The following is a 16,724-nucleotide window of genomic DNA, read 5'->3' as shown; positions in this document are numbered from 1 at the left end:
TGGCCAGGAGCGGGCCCCTGCGTCCTGGGCGTGAAGAAAGTGGGGGTTCCCCCCGACTTTCCCCTCCTCCGGCTGCTCCGGACCTTCGCTCCCGCTGCAGCCCGCAGCCCCACCTCCCGTGGCTGACGAGGGCGGTGAAGGAAACTTCAGAGAACGACCCCCCAGGACTCTTTTCTCCTTCCTTACTCAAGCAGTTTCTCTTTCGTAGAAAGTGGGCCCAAAAAAGCAGAAGAAAGGAAGAAGCTAACTCAACAGAACTGTCTGTTCGGGAGGAGCGGCCAGTTGGGAACACTGTAACGGAAACTGTTAGAACAGCTTTGCACCCTCCTTAAAGGAAATAGATAATAAATCCTTCTCCGTTGGTGGATTTCTCGTTTCTCAGGATTCCAAAGCCGCCTGTGGTTTCAGTTATCTGCCCTCCAAACGAAGCTAGGGTCTGGGTTAGCCTCTGGCCACAGCCCTGGCGGAGGGAGGGCTTTATCTTCCGCAACAGCTACTACTGTGGGTGGGAACAAAAGAGGTGGTTGCTCTCGCTCCAGGCGAAGACAGCGAATCCACAGCAGTTCTCTGGGGGCCAGGGACTGTGCCTTTTGATTCTTTATAGCTCATTTCAGGCCCTGGGACCTCAACTGCCCTCAGGTATTTGTTGTGTGTAAGGTGGATAAATCACGTTTTAGCTGTGGTGTGTTGAAGGAGAAGGGGGAAAATGGAGTTTAGAACCCCAGGTTTTTCGGTGACACACCCTTGTTCTCAGCTCCGGAGGGATGTGAGTGAATCGGCAGAGCCGTGGGGCACACTCGTGCCTGGGGCCTAAGGTTGTGGCTTGAATCTCTAGAAGTCTGTGAGGCTCCAAGCAGTACTGTGTTTGCAGAGACAAAACTGAGAAATGAACTATCCTTCCTTTGTGGATTCACAAGGGAAAAAGACATGCATTCTTTAGGTTCCCTCTGTTCACACCAAATTGCCTCAAAAATCTGTTTGTAAAAAGGACAGGGGTCTCTTTTGACACATCAGAATGTTTTTTAAAAGCTCAACGGTCACCCTTTAGAGGTAGAACTTCGTCCAGCTCTTCAGCCCTACTTTCTTGCAATCTCTCCTTCCTTTCCTTCTCTACTACCCACCCCCCTTCTCTTCCGCTCTGTTTCCTGTTTCATTTTCTGGCTGCTGCTCCAACTGGAAAACAAGGAAGCTGAATCTTGTGCTCTCAAAGCTCTGGCTTGTCAGAATGGAAGAGGACTAGGTGGGGTGGGAGGGGTTCTGGGCCTTCAAGGCTGTGAGTAAGTAGTGGAGGAGGCAGCTCTCTCCAGTCTGCTTTTAGAGTCTGCAGCTAAAATGGAGCCTGCATCTACACAGGGAGCCAGCTGAGCGGCCAGCACTGTGGGAGAGCTGGAGAGACAGGGACGTATCCCAGGGCTCCCAAAAGATTCTACACCGCCCAAACACTTCCATAAAGAAGCAAATATGCCACACCACCAAGAAACGGTTTCATAATACAAATCCCGGACCGAATTAAACAACGTAAGCAGTGCATCGCTGTTTCTAGACTCCTAGAATGTAAGAGACAGCATTTCTGTTTCTGAACTTGCCTGGCTCTGCTCTTGCTGTTTCCCCTGTTTGAAATGCTTCACTGCCGACCACTCTTTGGCCAACGCACTATATTCAGGTCTCAGCTGAAATGTCACCTCCTTGGAGAAGCTTTCTCTGTCTACCCAGCCACAACTGCCACTCTGTACTATCCCATCACGGTTCTGCTTTCATCACAGCACTTATTATCACCTGGTTGTCCTGTCCATGAATTTTCCTCATTTCATTGTCTGTCTTCCTCTTAGGGAATGGAAGCTCTATGAGAGCAGGGGCCTTGTTCACCAAAGTGAACTTAGCACTTAGAACAATGCCTTGCACATTGTGTGTACTCAGTAAGGAACTAGTGAATAAATCCGTTTGTTTAACCTGATACCTGCATTTTATGGATGAGGGAACTAAGGCTCGGGAAGAAGTGACTGGCCTGAAGTTTACACAGCTAGGGGCAGAGGTGGGATTTGAATTCAGGTCTTCAGCCTCCCTGGCTGTTTTGTTTTGTTTTTTACCATCCCACAGTAGCTTTCTCAGGTTTACCTGTTTCCCTCTCTTCCTTTTTTTTCCCACACAACTAAGAGTCTTTACGGGCTATGCCGAGAATTCTACATAAGGCACACCAAGTCTTAACAGCTCCTACCTACTCTTTCCTCCATTAAATTACAGTTTTATCTTTTTGATTTGTTCAACGAAATAGCAGTGCCTACTATGTGATGGGGATGAGGCTGTAACACTAAGCAAGACAGACACAGTCCTTGTCCTCATGGAGATGATAGCATCATCTACCTTATGGATTTTATAGTGCTTGGCACAAAGTGCTTGATAAACATGAGCTGTTAGGGGCTTCCCTGGTGGTCCAGTGGTTAAGAATCCACCTTCCAAGGCAGGGGACACGGGTTGAATCCCTGATTGGGGAACTAAGATCCCACATGCCGTGGGGCAACTATGCCCACACGCCACAACTAGAGAGCCTGAGTGCCGCCAACTACAGAGCCCACACACTCTGAAGCACGCACGCCACAGCTAGAGAGAAGCCCGTGCGCCGCAATGAAACATCCGACGTGCCACAACTAAGACCCGACGCAACCAAAAATAAATAAATAAATATTTTATTTTAAAAAAAGGTGCACTGTTACAACTCCCTGAACAAAAAGGGGAGCAAGTGATTTTCCCACTGAAGATGTGAAGGAAGTTTGGGAGTTCTCATGGAGCACTCACTTCCCTGGAGCAACCCGACGACTCATTTTTCTCTGTAGCTGCTTTGCTCTGCTGCCACATCTGGAGATGGCCTTGGCCAGTAACTCAGCTTCCAGACACCAAACTTTCCGTGGTCCTAATCTTAGGGGAATGACGGAGTAGCTGATCCTGATCTTGGCTTTGAGGCCAGGCCATTATGGGACAAAATGTGAGCACACTGGCCTCTGATTCTGTCACGGCCAGCTGTTAGCAGGCAGGGCTAATGCCTGTGATGACAGGCAGCTGTACCTTACCGAAACTTTATGCTACTTCTTTTCGTGCAGATTCTTTTCGTGGGCATTCGTTGGCAGTTTCCAAGGATGCTGGATGACACTTAAATCCATGCTGAAACTAGGGGGGGCACCAATCAGGTCTTGGACATCCTTTTTGGCTCTGGCCATACATATCACTGATGCCCATCCAACTGGGGGAAAAGGACCCCACCCTTCCTCCCAATTTCAGGAGCCAAAATGCTGATCATTTAAAGGCCACGGATACTAGGTGTTTTTCACCCATTCTTCGGTGTTTGCCTTTCGGTAGTTAGAAAACCTTGACCCCCACCGAGAGGCCCAGTGGGAAGGGCCTTAGCCACTTGGGGGTGGTAGTGGCCGCAAGGCAAAAGAGCCAATGAGGTTGAGAGTATTGTTTAGGCTGGACTTGGCTGCTCTCCAGCCTTGAAAGAAGGTTACGGTCACTTGCGGGGCTGGGGAGGGAGGAGCCTGGGAAAAGAACTACTTACTGGCCACACCCCTGGGTTCTCTACCGGCGAGGTTCTATTTACTTCTCAAAAGCAAATTACTCACAGCTCAGTGGCTAGCAGCCCTTTCGGCCTGCGCCTGCGGTAACTCCAGTCAGAAACTGGACACCAGGCTAGGCTCCTCCTGCATTGCAGGAGAGCAGATGAAAAGAACCCAGGAAACCAAACTCCTAGGCAATGCTCCACACACAGCCCAGAAATGCAGTTTCTTGACTAGAAATTGGAGTTTCAGAAGCCCAGAGCAAAAATAGCCAAGAGCAGTATTACTCACCAAAATATAGATATGAAAAGCTTGCCATTTCGTTTTTTCCAGAAGAGTCCTAGGAAGGCATCTTAGTTGACAAACGTTAGCCAATTGTCTCTATTTCCCCCTCTCTCAATGGAGAAGTATGAATTAGTCATTCCTGTCCCTGATCCAAATATTAACAACCACACTTAGTTTGATGGACACTTGACTGAAATTCCTGGGACAATTTTACCTCATGCTAAACACAGCAAAAAACGAAACTTGCTTGCTGTGCTCCACAGCTGGGTCCAGTTACTCCTGGTTGTTCTCCAACCCAGGAAGGAGGGGGAGTGTGGTGCATTAGGAAGAACTCGGGCCTTGGAGTCGGGGACCTTTGTATGTGAACTCAAACAAGCTGCTTTCCTCAGCTGTAAAACGGGAGCTAGAATACTGACTTCACAGGCATGGGACTGTTGTGGAATTATTTGATGTACTATGTCTGGTACACAAGTAGGTACCCGATAGAAACCTTTTGTCTTGTTTTGCTTCTAAGTGTCCACAATAATAGCATTTTCTCTGTTACTGTTTCTGGATAGAGAAGCTATATATTGCAACATTAGCCTTATGAATGTAACTGCATCTGGCCAACATCTACCATTTCATTCAGCAGCTACTTAGTAAGTGGCTACTATGTGCCAGGCTGTTCTGTAGGACAGGGATATAGCAATGAACCAAATAAACCCCCTGCCCTCAGAGAACTTACATTAATTACAGTGGAAGACAGTAGGTAAGTACAATATACAGTAAGCCAGATGGTAAAAAGTGCTATAAAGAAAAATCAAGCAGAGAAGGGAAATGAGGCAGGGGAACAGATTGCTATCTTATTATTTTTTTTGGCCGCACCACGCGGCATGCAGAGCTTCCCCAACCAGGGATCAGACCCGTGCCCCCTGCAGTGGAAGCACAGAGTCTCAACCACTGGACCACCAGGGAAGTCCCAGATTGCTATTTTAAATAAGGTGGCCAGGGAAAGATTCACTGAGCTGATATTTGAGCAAAGACCTGAAGGAGATGAGGACTTGAGCCATGCCGTTTTATCTGGTGATTAACAGCTCTGTATGGTGGAACAAGCAATGGAGAAGAGAGAAGACCAAAGAGGTAACGGTAAGATGACTGAGGGCCATTGTAGGTCATTACAAGGATCTGGACTTTTACTCAGAGTAAGGCTGAAGCACTGAAGGATTCTGACCTTAGGTTTTAAAGGGAGCATTCTGGTTGCTATGTTGAAAATAGGTTCAAACACCAGGCAAAGCAGAAGCAGGGAGGCCAGTTTGGAGGATATTTTGAGTTCAAGAAAGATACGATGGTGTCTTGGAACTACAGCGGTAGTAGCTGGACTGAGGATTATTTTTTGAAGAGAGCTAACAGACTGGATGTGGAAATGAAAGGAGTCAAGGATGTTTTTGGCCAAGCGATGGGAGTTGCCATTTCCTGAGAAAACTATGGGAGAAGCAGGTTTCTAGGGGAAGACAGGGCATCTTAGGCATATTCATATTAAACTTTCAAGCAGAGATGTCAAGAAGGCAGCTGAGGGCTACCCTGGTGGCACAGTGGTTAGGGATCCGCCTGCCAATGCAGGGGACACGAATTCAAGCCCTGGTCCGGGAAGATCCCACATGCCATGGAGCAACTCGGCCCACACGCCACAACTACTGGGCCTGCGCTCTAAAGCCCATGAGCCACAACTACTGAAGCCCGTGCGCCTACAGCCCATGCTTTGCAACAAGAGAAGCCACCGTAATGAGAAGCCCGTGCACCACGATGAATAGTGGCCCCTGCTCGCCGCAATTAGGGAAAGCCCACGCGCAGCTACAGACCCAACGCAGCCATAAATAAATAGACAGATAAATAGATTAAACATTTTTTTAAAAAGGCAGCTGAATGCTCTAATCTGGAATCAGGGAAGAGAGCTGGTCTGGAGAAATAAATGGTTAAGTTGGAGGCTGACTCCAGATAATGGTCTTTTAAAATATTTCTAAGAAAAACGGAGATCCTCCCTTTGCCAACTATTTCCAAAAGTTTTTTCCTAGAGTATCATCAATTTCTTTGGCTACTTAAACCCACTTTACTTCAAGAGGCTAACAAGCTTTTTATGCCTAGAACTTCTTCTGCAGGTAAAATCATCTCTAGAGCTTTCTTAAAGTCAGACTTACACTGTGGAAGGTCAAGTGAATATGGTGCAGAAATGACAGGGTCCAGGATGCCACCATTTAGGGAGAGAGTATACCAAGGGGGACTCGCAAGGACAGGACCAGCTCCCCAACACCCCCAAAAGGGTCAAGATTTTAAACAGTTCAAAAATAAAAAGCTTCACAAACGTCTTACCAAGATTTAATGTACATTTATTCTTAACACGTGGAACATATAGTATAAAGATTTCATACTGAATAAATGATATTCATTAAGCCAAAAAAGGAAAAAAGGAGGAATTTACATCAAGTTTTAGCTACATTGTTTGAAATACAAATATGCAGATTTTATCACTGAAAAAATCTCAATTGTGTTTCTTCATCAGGAACTTCAACTGAACCTAGAACTTTTTCACACCTCGATTAGAAAGAAAACAAAACAAAACAAAAACCCAGAAAAAAATAAACTATAAGTTGATTGGCTGCTGAGACAGCAAGGACTTTTTACAGAGACCTGTACAGCATCGCACCAAGAGGGGCGATGTCTGGCAAGAGATTAAATAGCTGTGTCTCGCTTTGTGCAGGTCACCAACTTGTTAACTCGTCATACTATAAAGGGGTAGCTGGGAGGGGGTCCAAACTGTGGGGATCCAAGGGTATGTGCAATGTACAACGTCATATATATACACACGTGGCAGCGCAGCCGCTGCAGCTAAAGGTTAAAACCAGTTCTAAGAGGTGATCTCAGGGTTATTCATACAATCAAGGAGGAGAGAAAGAGGTCAGGGTGTTGTAGGTTCACACATGATACTTTGGGGGAAAAGCCTTTTTTTTTTTTTTCTCCTCAACGTTTAACTAAAAACATTTTTAAAAACTACAGCTTGCTGCTGACCCAGCGTTTTCTCTTGTTTCCATGTGAGACATTATTATTACAGTATGTTTACAGTATCAGGTGTACAGTACAGTACATGAAAGGGTCTACACTCTACTGCACAGGCCTCTCCAGTGAACAGGGTTTGTCCACAACTGCGAACTTCTCGGTTCCTGCAAGATTGTGAATGTACAACAATAAACCATACACAGTTCAGCAGTCACCATTTTTGTCCTTCAGGGTTTTTTTTTTGTTTTTTTTTTCCTTTTTTTTTTTGTTTTTTTTTTTTTGTTTTTTTTAACCATTAAAAACATTATGAAATGTGGCATCCCCTTGATGCAAGGACTGGGAAAGCCATTTTTATTTTTTATTTTTTTTCCCCAAACTCACTGTAAACGACAGTAACTTTGGTTAAAATAAAAAAAGTCTTCTATGTAGGCAGAGCTTTGTCTTTTCAAATAGGGCAGGGTCCTGAGGGGAGTAAAGTGAGGACAGGGAATAGAAAGATCGGGAGGAAGAAGGGGCGAGAAGGAAGAGAAAAGAGAAATAGGAGAGACTTTTTTTCCAAGGGAGAAGCTGGACAGCACAGGGTAAACTGGATTCTGAGGTGGTTTTGCATAAATAAAGGGCAACAGTCAGTTTCTAAGTTCTCCACACACGCACACGCACACAGGGAGGGAGGTGTCCCACGGCTGTCATGACTGGCCAATCAAAAACAGTACATCGCAAATGACTTGTGAAACCAATGAGTTCATCAACGGTGATACCGAGATGTCCAACAGCCGTGACTCATACAGCGTGAACTCCGAGTGGTTCTCGTCCACCTTGGCCAGGGCCAGCAGCGCACGGGCAGCCCGTCGCATCATGTCCACACTAGTTGGCTCAAAGGGCGGGTTCTGCATGTGGAGCAGGCTGGCCTGGCTCTGCTGGAACTGTGTGGCAGCAAGGCTATCCTCCAGGAAGCCCAGGAGGTTGCCGATGCTGCCTTTCTGCACTGCAATGGCACGGGCCGCCAGGCTGTCACCCTGCGCCAGGTTGGCTAGCAGTACCACAGCCATCTCCCGGCACACCGGGTTCTTTCGGTCACTGAGGAAGCGCACCATGGTGCTGTACAACTTCTCCAGGCGGCTGAAGGGGGGTGTGGCCAGGATCAGGTCCACATTGTTGTCCTGGATGCTGAGTTTGCTGAGGGTTTCCAAGACCAGTCTCTGTGGGGAGAGGACGGCGTTGGGGCCCAGGGTGGAGAAGGGGTCCTGGGCTTCAGCTGAAGGGCAGACTGCCCAGTGTAGGAGTCCATCCAGGACAGGCAGGCAAATGCTCTCGGGGTATGGGGAGAGGTCCAACTGCCCCGAAATGTTGGCGAGCGTGACCAAGGTGTTTTCCCGAAGCGTCTCCAAGCAGTCCCACCACCACTCCACTTTGTTGCAGCTCACCCCTTGGTCCTGCTCCTCCTCCTTCTCGTAAGTCAGTGGCGCCTGCTTCCGTTCCGGGTGCTTGTGGTGCAGAAGGATCAGCTTGCCCAGGATCAGCAGCAGCCCCGGGTGCTTGGACATCTCAAAGTCGTTGCCTGGCACAAATGACAGACTTCGGATGGTATTGGAGACACAGACGCAGCGTTTGGCAAGGGAATCCTGCCAGTCCAGAAGGGTACACAGTGGGGTCTCATCTTTACTGTGGGGTTCATCCTCTAGGATCTTGATGTTCCGATGGCTCTGTGCTGGGCTGATGCCAAATGGAAACTTGCTGCTTTCCTTGGTGGCCTCTACACTCTTAGCTCCCTCCTCGGTCAGTGTGCTAGACCGGGTGGACAACATGTCATCCATAGTGGCTGTGATCCGTTTTTCTGGAGGGCCATCAGTCGGGGGGCCCTCCTGCTCTGTTGTCCCTGGTGTACCCTCTACTGCTGTGACATACTTCCGAGTGACTGGTGGGCAGGGTACATGAGGCCGGGAAGGCAGCAGCTCTGTTTTGCTCTCAAAGTGGGTCTGGATATGCTCAGTGGTGTCCCCCCCACCAATCCGCCAGTGCAGCAAGCCACTGTCGAACTCCTGCACGCGCCCAAGCTTATCTGAGCAGTCCACCACGAACGGGTCATTCTTTTGCACGATCTTTACTGGAAGCCTGTCAAACTTACTAATCAGTTTCTCCTCACTATTCTCTGAGGCGGCTTTGTCCTTGCCCGCAAAGGCCATCTCCTCATCATTTTCAATTACGTCCTCCTCTTCTTCCTCCTCTAGTTTGGGACCTAGAAGGTCTTCCTCCTCCACCCCCTCCATAGGAGCTGGACTAGACGCTTTGCTGAATCTCCCAGGGTCCAGTAGTGTTCTCTGTCCTGGGTCACCCACCTCATACTCCTTTAAAATGCCAAAGATCTCAATCAGGCAACGTCGGAAATATTCCACAAGGAGCTCTAGCAACCCTGGGAGCTAGAAGAGAAAGAACAGGAAGTAAATTCAGGGAGAAAAGTGGGCTAAGAAGAGAATCCTTGACTTGAGAGGCCTGCCAAGGTCTTCCAGCTAATCTCCCCTCTTCCTTCTAGGTCAGATGTCTGTATCACTGGGAGAGTCAGAGTTCTCCTTTCCCAAAGGCTCTCCACAAAGCAAGTCACCTGAACTCTCCTCTGCTTAGCACAAAATTCTTCCTTCTGCCCAAACAATCTTCACACAAGCCTGCTCCAGCAGATGGACCACTGACCAGCAACCCTGCACCTCACCTACCAGTGCCACCCACCTCTCAGCCTCACCTTTCTCAACCAATTTCTGCTTCTCTTCACCAGGCCCAGTTTCCTACCCGTTGGTCACTGCCATTGTCCCTCTTAGGACACTCTCTACATCCCACTGCCAAGTGGAGCCCAAGGCTAGGAATGGTGGGATAACACCTTCCAACACAGTGCAGGGCGGACAGATGTTCATTTGCTCTCTTTCCCAAGCTCCCCAACTTTTCCAGGAGGCTGGACCTCTGTGCATCATGTAACATAATGAGTGGGATGAGGCTTATATTCTCTAAACACTGTTCCAAGCTGGTGCTAGACAGACCCAAATTTCAGCTTAGATTCTGTACAGGCCATTTACTACTCCCAGCAGAAAACATTAATCTCCAGTCAGATTAATCTCTGGCTGAAGAGTATAGCAGAAAGGAAAAAATAGGGCTTTATACTTAAAAAAAGACCCAGGTCCGAATTCTGGCTTTTCCGGGAACTCTCTGAGCTGTAGCTTTCCTATCTTTCCACCGAAAATGATGCACATTCCTAAACTTTACCGGGTTGTTCTAACGTCTAAATGGAATATGTCAAGTGCCTGGCTTATGGAAATTGCTCAGTCAATATTTGTTCCTTTTCTTTCTCATGGGAAGCAGGCTTTGGATTCAGAAAGACTGCTAACAGCTGTGTGAACCTGGGCAAAGGTAAGACTCTGAGCCTATTTACTCATCTCTAAGAGGCCACATCTGCCTCAGAAGGCTGCAGTGAGGATGACACAAAAGAAAATATGAAGTACCTAGCACAAAGTGAGGGCACAGTAAATGGGAACTATTAGTAACGACGCCCCCCTAGTCCGCTCCTTAGCAGAGGGGCTGGCAGGTGCTGAGGACGATCAAAAGCAAGAGCCGGACAGCGCAGCAGGAACTCTGCCCAGCTGAGAGAACGCCAGGTGCGTGTCTATGGAGAAAAGGTCTGGAAAACCACCTCTACATTAACTGCCCCCCCCAGCCCCACCCAGCAGCATGCACTTCTTTACCCTTCCCAGTCTACACCTTAGGAAAAATGGGATCAAGAAAGACCTCTTCTATTCGGAGTGGATGAAGAAAGAAAGGGAAAATAAAGAAACTGCTCTACTCACTGACAGACAACAGGTTCTTCTTGGTAGTCTAAAAAATATGGTGTCCTCACTGACATCAACAGAATCTGCATTTCTTACCAATACCAACAAGTTTCTCCCTTTGAAGTCAATTCTGATTGACTAAATTACACAATTATTGTTCTCAGTATTCTAGGCCCACGGCTGGTGGCAAAGTACTGGCACAGGAGGTATCAGACAGCAAGTGAGAGAAAGGAGACCATGTTGGCCAGGGATGGCTTAATTCCCTGGTCACTTAGCATCATCTCCTTCAAGAAGATCCCAGGCCCTCCCAATCTTCCCCGGGCACCTGTACTCACCTGACTGAGGTTGAAAGTCATGATGCTGTTGTCATCATACAGCAGGATGTTAATGGTGTCTAATGCCCACGTGCTCTCTGCCAGCAGCCCAGACTTGAGGGACATCATTACCCGCCATGCCTCCGGGGTTCCTGAAATAAACCTCCACGTCGTCCATCCACCAAGCCCAGGTTGGCAGGAGGCACCCCCCACCCCAGAGCTGGCTCATCAGTCAGGCTACTCTGAAGAGAACACATGGTGAGAGGCAGTTCCAATCTGGGAGATGACACACACCTGCCCCTCATGGCGTCTAGGCTCTCTTAGGACACCACTGTGTGGCAGTTCCTTTAGTGAAGCCTGACATCAGCTGATTTCTTCCTTACCCAAAGTTCTCTGGCTCTACTTTAGTCAACACTGGACCAGACTTTAATTCATCCAGAACATCAGGATGAAGAGAGCACAGTGAACAAGATGTGAAGAGGCAGATTAAGCAACCCAATCAAGGAGGTCTCCTTACCGATGTCTTTCATCGTGAGCCGCCTCCTCTGCTTCAGCACAGGCTGTGTGGCTTCGACAGAGCCAGGTGGGAAGGTGATGTCCCGCCGAATCATAGGGGGCTGCACAGGGGCAGCTGCTATGTGTGAGGCAGGTACCGGGGGGCCCGCCTTCTGCATCTTCATCCCGGAGTGCAGGAATGGAGACTTGCTAGGAGAGGTGCGGTTCTCCATTGGCCGGGGCAGGGGAGCAGGGCTGGATACCTGAGGAATGTGATTCTGCATGCTCGGTGGGGGCTGGTAGTTGGATGGAGGGGGCCTTGTCATGGGGGGCACGGGGGCAGAAGGACCATATGGGGGCTGGCGTGTGCCATGGGAAGGCCATGGGCCTTCATGGTTGGCTCTCTGATCCGTGTGCAGCATTTCATCTGTTCGGTTCACGCCATGATAGGCAGCACCTTGCGGGGCAGAGCCCGTGCTCTGCCTGTTGGCGTAACTGTAGGTCATGTCATTACGCCCCTGCCACATGGTGCCTTGCTGAGCAACCTCAGCCGATGCCTGTATGGGGCCGCCCATCATCTGCGGTGGCATGTTCTGTTGGGCACTGGAGCCAGGGGGTGCTGAGACACGGTCTCGGCCAAACTGGAATGGAAACTGGTTCTGGGGGCCGCCTGCCGGTCGGCGCTCAGTAGCAGCAGTGGCAGGATAGGCATTGCCATACTGGTTGTACACATCTTGCTGAGGGGAAGGCTGAGCAGCTTGTTGCTGGCTGGCAGGCTGGGGCTGGGCTGGGGGCAACTGCTGCTGCTGGGGCTGCCCCTGCCCCGTGCTGTATGGCACACTGTACATCTCCCCTTCGTGCCTCTTGGCAGGAGGGCCGTATGTGCCATCCATCGGCCGCTTGTAATTCTAAGACGGGGACAAGCACAGGAAAGGTTAATACTCTGCACTCAGGGACACAAGACCCACAGCTGCCCAGATGCTACACCAGACACCTGCTGGGCTTACTTCTGCCCCTCTAGAAGAGAGGACACAGACTCCAAGGGAACAAAGGAATCACCTTTATGAGTTATCTTTTGAACTTGTTTCTGAAAGCAAGAATCATTCTCTGTTCCCTCTGGCTCTCCCTTGCTCTAAGTAGAAAAATGTGGAAAAGTTCAAAACTCAAAATAAGGCCTGTTTCTAACCCTTTTGGAGAACAAGAGACGGGACTAGACTCCTAACAGGGAAGAGACTGAGGGCCTGGCTCTTCAGACAGAAGCGGCCGTCGGGGTGGGAGAAGAACACCAAAGAATCTAAAGTGGGCTTCGCAGACCGCACAACTTAGCCTTCTAACTGGCTCTCGGGGGAACCTGTGTGTCAGCTCACCCGCTACCCTCCTCACCTGCTGCTGCTGCTGATACATCGTGGTCTGCTGGCTGGGGAAGGGGCTGCTGGAAGGGGTGCCTTGAGCGGAGAACTGATTGCCATAGGAATCATGTCTGCAGGAAGGAGAGAAACAGAGGATCAGGGTGGGAAGTGGGGAAGCCTGAGCCACAGTGGCACTGAGACCAGGCTTCACCTACCGTTGCTGCTGCGGCTGCGGCTGCGGCTGCGGCTGTGCGGGGTAACGGCTAGGAGAATACATCCCCGAGTCTGGGTTGGAAGGCATGAGATTCGGCTGTGGGGCTGCAGTGCCCATGTTTCCCTCGGGTCCTATTCCGGGCTCCGTCCTAAACAAAATTGGAGAAGCAGGTTGAGTCCATGATAGCTGTGGGGTGCTGGTGTGGGACAGGGGTGGGAGGTGGGGCGTGCTTACCTCACTCTGTCATAAGGACCTCCATAGGGATAGTGCTGTCGCGGTCCCATCGCCACATTTCCCAGCCCAGGGCCGGCAGCTCGACTGTAGGGGTCCCCCATCCCGCCGTTAGGGCCCTGACCTGAGGACATGAAGGGATCACTCCCCGGAGCTAAGAGCAAAAGGGAAGACGATGAGCAAACTGGTTCGTCAGTAGGCCTAGCAGCCTATACCTTGCCTGCCCCAAAGACCCAGGCCCTCTTCAGAGCTCAGGTTTGTTCCAACTACCAGGTCTTTAACAGAGATCTAAAACGGCCCCAACCAACAAAGAAGACACACTTATAAAGGGATGACAAGGTGAGGCCAGGGAGAGGGAGACAAGAAGGGAGGATGGCTCGACAAGAAACCTTAAATCACTCTCAAGTCTACCCCCCGCCCCCGCAATTCCCCGTCCTCAAGGAGGTAAGGCAAACAGCAGTTGGTCACCTTTCCTCATGCTGCCATAAGGATCCTTATTTGGCTCGTAGGACATGCGCCCCATCATGTCAGAGGTATTCATACTGGGCTGGTACCCAGGGTTTGGAGTCATGGAATTCCGCTTTTGGAATGTGGGGTCACTTCCATCAGGAAAGGCATCCTGGATCCCAACCGAATTGCTCCTGCTCCAGAGTGAGGAAAGCCAATTAGACCCCAAATAAAGGAATTCCTCCAATAATGCAAGGCACACGGGAGTCACTGGCTGGACAGGCAGAGCAGGGACCGCCCTGGGCTGCACAGGAGCTCGTGCACATCTGTCCAGGATCCCCCAAACCACCTGTCCCTGCTCCAGGCCTTACCTCATGCCTGGCAAGGGGGGGATCTGGCTGTGTGGTGTGGATGCTGGAGTTGGTGGCTTCAGGTCTCCCCCTTCTGCCATGGAACTGCTGGTTGACTGAGGTGTCTGTGGCCCCTGCATTGACCCTGATCCCGCTGTGGACAGAGACGCAGGGTGAGCAGGAAAGTGTTTAACTCTCACAGCAACACACAAATGCGCTAGGATCTCTTTGAAGCAGATCATTATAAGGCTAGAACTAGGGTTCTTTAAGACCTAAATGACCCTTCTCAAGAGAGGATCTGCAAGGCCAGTAATAAAGAAGGAAATCCGAGAGCGCTATCGCTTTTTGCTGCTCTTCACATTTGGAGACCAGGAGTGGTGTGGCGATGCCATCAACATGCTGTTGATTCCTTGAGTCTGTCAGCTTCCCTGACTACTTTTCTTTACTTCCCCCAAGGACCCTACCTAACCTATTACACATTGTTATGCTGGTACACAAGCTCCCAGTAAGAGGCCCTGGAATGCTAGATGGGGAGGTTCCATCTTGCCCCAAACCTGCAGAACACTGCAGCAGCCTAGGAACTCCTATTCTCAAGCATCTAACCCAGTGGCACTGTGCAGTTTCAAATGTTCCCTTAAGCTGGTGAGCACAGAACTACCCACAGTTAACGTTTCCATTAGCTGCCATTCCCAGCAGCAGACACCCCACCGATTAGGCCTCCCCAGCCGATGAGTCATCTCAGGCACTCACTACACCCTCAGAGGTCAACACCAGGGCGCATGTGTTTACACCCACCTTCTAGGAGCCCTGGCCTTCTTCCCTCCCTATGCTTGTCCAGGCCCCATCCTCCTCTCAGAAAGCAGGGTGGGCAGAGGCACTCCCAGCAGAGAGCTCCATTCATGTTCCCTCCCCACCCCCTCCTCCCCATTCATTACCATCTCAGCTCCCTGGGGAATTCAGGGCTCTAGTCTGAGCTGCATTCTAAGGCGCTGACATCAGTGAGCCAAAGCTCCCAGATGGCCCTGCCTCACTGCTATTTGTCAGATTTCCCGACTCCTTTGGTGTCCCTCCCACTCACTAGTTTACAAACATTTGGCAAGACGCCAGGTGCACAATGAAAATTAAAACTTAAGGGCTGCTGCAAACTATCTCCCAAGGGAGTCGCCACTGCCCGCTCTTTAGTCTGCCAACCTGTTAAGCTCTGCGGTAGGACAAGGCAAAGCACACATCCCTGGTGGCAGGCACTGGTGAATAAGGAACCTGGACCCTGAATGCTACCCCTTTTATTGTTTTCATTTTTTAAAAACACCTTTATTGGAGTATAATTGCTTTACAATGTTGTGTTAGTTGCTGCTGTATAACAAAGTGAATCAGCTGTACATATACATATATCCCCATATCTCTTCCTTCCCACCCTCCCTCTCCCACCCCTCTAGGTGGTCACAAAGCGCCGAGCTGATCTCCCTGTGCAATGCGGCTGCTTCCCACTAGCCATCTATTTTACATTTGGTAGTGTATATATGTCCGTGCCACTCTCTCACTTCGTCCCAGCTTACCCTTCCCACTCCCCGTGTCAAGTCCATTGAATGCTACCCTTGAAGGGTGAGCCTTGGTGAGGCTGCTCACCCAATCCTTACCAGGAGAGGGAGGCTGGATCTTGGGCTGGGACTTCTTGGAATCAGCAGCTGCAAAGATGTCTGGGGGAGGGTCTTCTCCCCGTTCGATCTTGCACTCAAAGGCATAGAGACATTGGATGTACTGCTTTTTCAAGGAGCTGGCAGCACTGCTTGAGGTGCCGACATTGAGGTTGGTCGCAAGTTCCCGCCATTTTTTGTTCTTGTTGACCTGTACAACCAACCAGGAGAGTTGGGGGTACATCTTCCATCTGGTCTTCCTGCCCACATACCCCAAACCCCATCAGGCTACCAGGTACTCATCTTGTGATATCACAGTTCTGTTAACCACAAAAGTTAACCTTGCTTGGTGGAGAGTCCACAATAAACATTAAATCCATGGCTTCCCTCTACCCTCAGCAGGTTTTATCCACAGATCACTGCAACTGTCTGACAGTGCTTATTCAAAATAGGGCAAACCTTACACCACTATTAGAGAGAATGGAATTCAGAAGGTATGGGCTTTGCTTTACACAAGTGAACTGCTGAGAAATGATGTGCAAATCACCATCAGATCCAAATCATATTTTAAATGAACTGATAAAAACTAACATTTTATAAAATGGAGACGTGTGGCAATATCAACGACCACGCTACTTGACTTTTACTTTGTCAAACTGGGGGTTTTCATATCTGATTTTTTTTCTCAGTGTGGGGCTCCTTCCAAATTTGATACTCTGCGTCACTGCTCCCTGCATCTCAAGGACATATAATTACAAGCCCCTTTCCCTCAGCAGTCACTGTCTTGATTGTCCGGGAGATGCTTCAGACCCTATGACTCCTTTGCCCCTTCCCAGCGGCCGGCCTACAGTTCTGCCTCCTCTCAGCTTCAGCACACACTGATCAAGACCAGTCCCCCAGTCCCTACACTTGGTCTGTCTGCTTTAGCCAGGCAGGTCTCCTCCTTCACGTATTCCTTTTTTTGGCCGCTCTGCGCAGCATGCGGGATCTTAGTTCCCCAACCAGGGAAGGATCCCAT

At 49.7% G+C, this 16,724-nt stretch overlaps 1 protein-coding gene across 2 annotated transcripts in view; it reads right to left on the bottom strand.

The window, feature by feature from the left end:
- Window positions 1–6,173: 6,173 nt before the first annotated feature.
- Window positions 6,174–16,724, bottom strand: part of ARID1A (AT-rich interaction domain 1A) — a 70,061-nt gene continuing 59,510 nt past the window's right edge. Inside the window, exons 12-20 of one of the 2 annotated variants that reach the window (XM_065895320.1) lie at window positions 15,710–15,917; window positions 14,094–14,226; window positions 13,744–13,919; window positions 13,279–13,429; window positions 13,046–13,192; window positions 12,865–12,961; window positions 11,504–12,389; window positions 11,008–11,138; window positions 6,174–9,280 (exon numbers count right to left, since the gene is read on the bottom strand). In XM_065895320.1, the coding sequence (XP_065751392.1) occupies window positions 7,550–9,280; window positions 11,008–11,138; window positions 11,504–12,389; window positions 12,865–12,961; window positions 13,046–13,192; window positions 13,279–13,429; window positions 13,744–13,919; window positions 14,094–14,226; window positions 15,710–15,917 (3,660 nt within the window). In that variant the 3' untranslated portion in view covers window positions 6,174–7,549. The remainder of the gene's footprint in view (window positions 9,281–11,007; window positions 11,139–11,503; window positions 12,390–12,864; window positions 12,962–13,045; window positions 13,193–13,278; window positions 13,430–13,743; window positions 13,920–14,093; window positions 14,227–15,709; window positions 15,918–16,724) is intronic. The other variant, XM_065895328.1, reaches the window with a different exon arrangement.

The sequence above is a fragment of the Phocoena phocoena genome, chromosome 1, assembly GCF_963924675.1.
Source record: "Phocoena phocoena chromosome 1, mPhoPho1.1, whole genome shotgun sequence".
NCBI lineage: Eukaryota > Metazoa > Chordata > Mammalia > Artiodactyla > Phocoenidae > Phocoena > Phocoena phocoena.
This window is presented reverse-complemented; position numbering and strand designations above follow the sequence as displayed.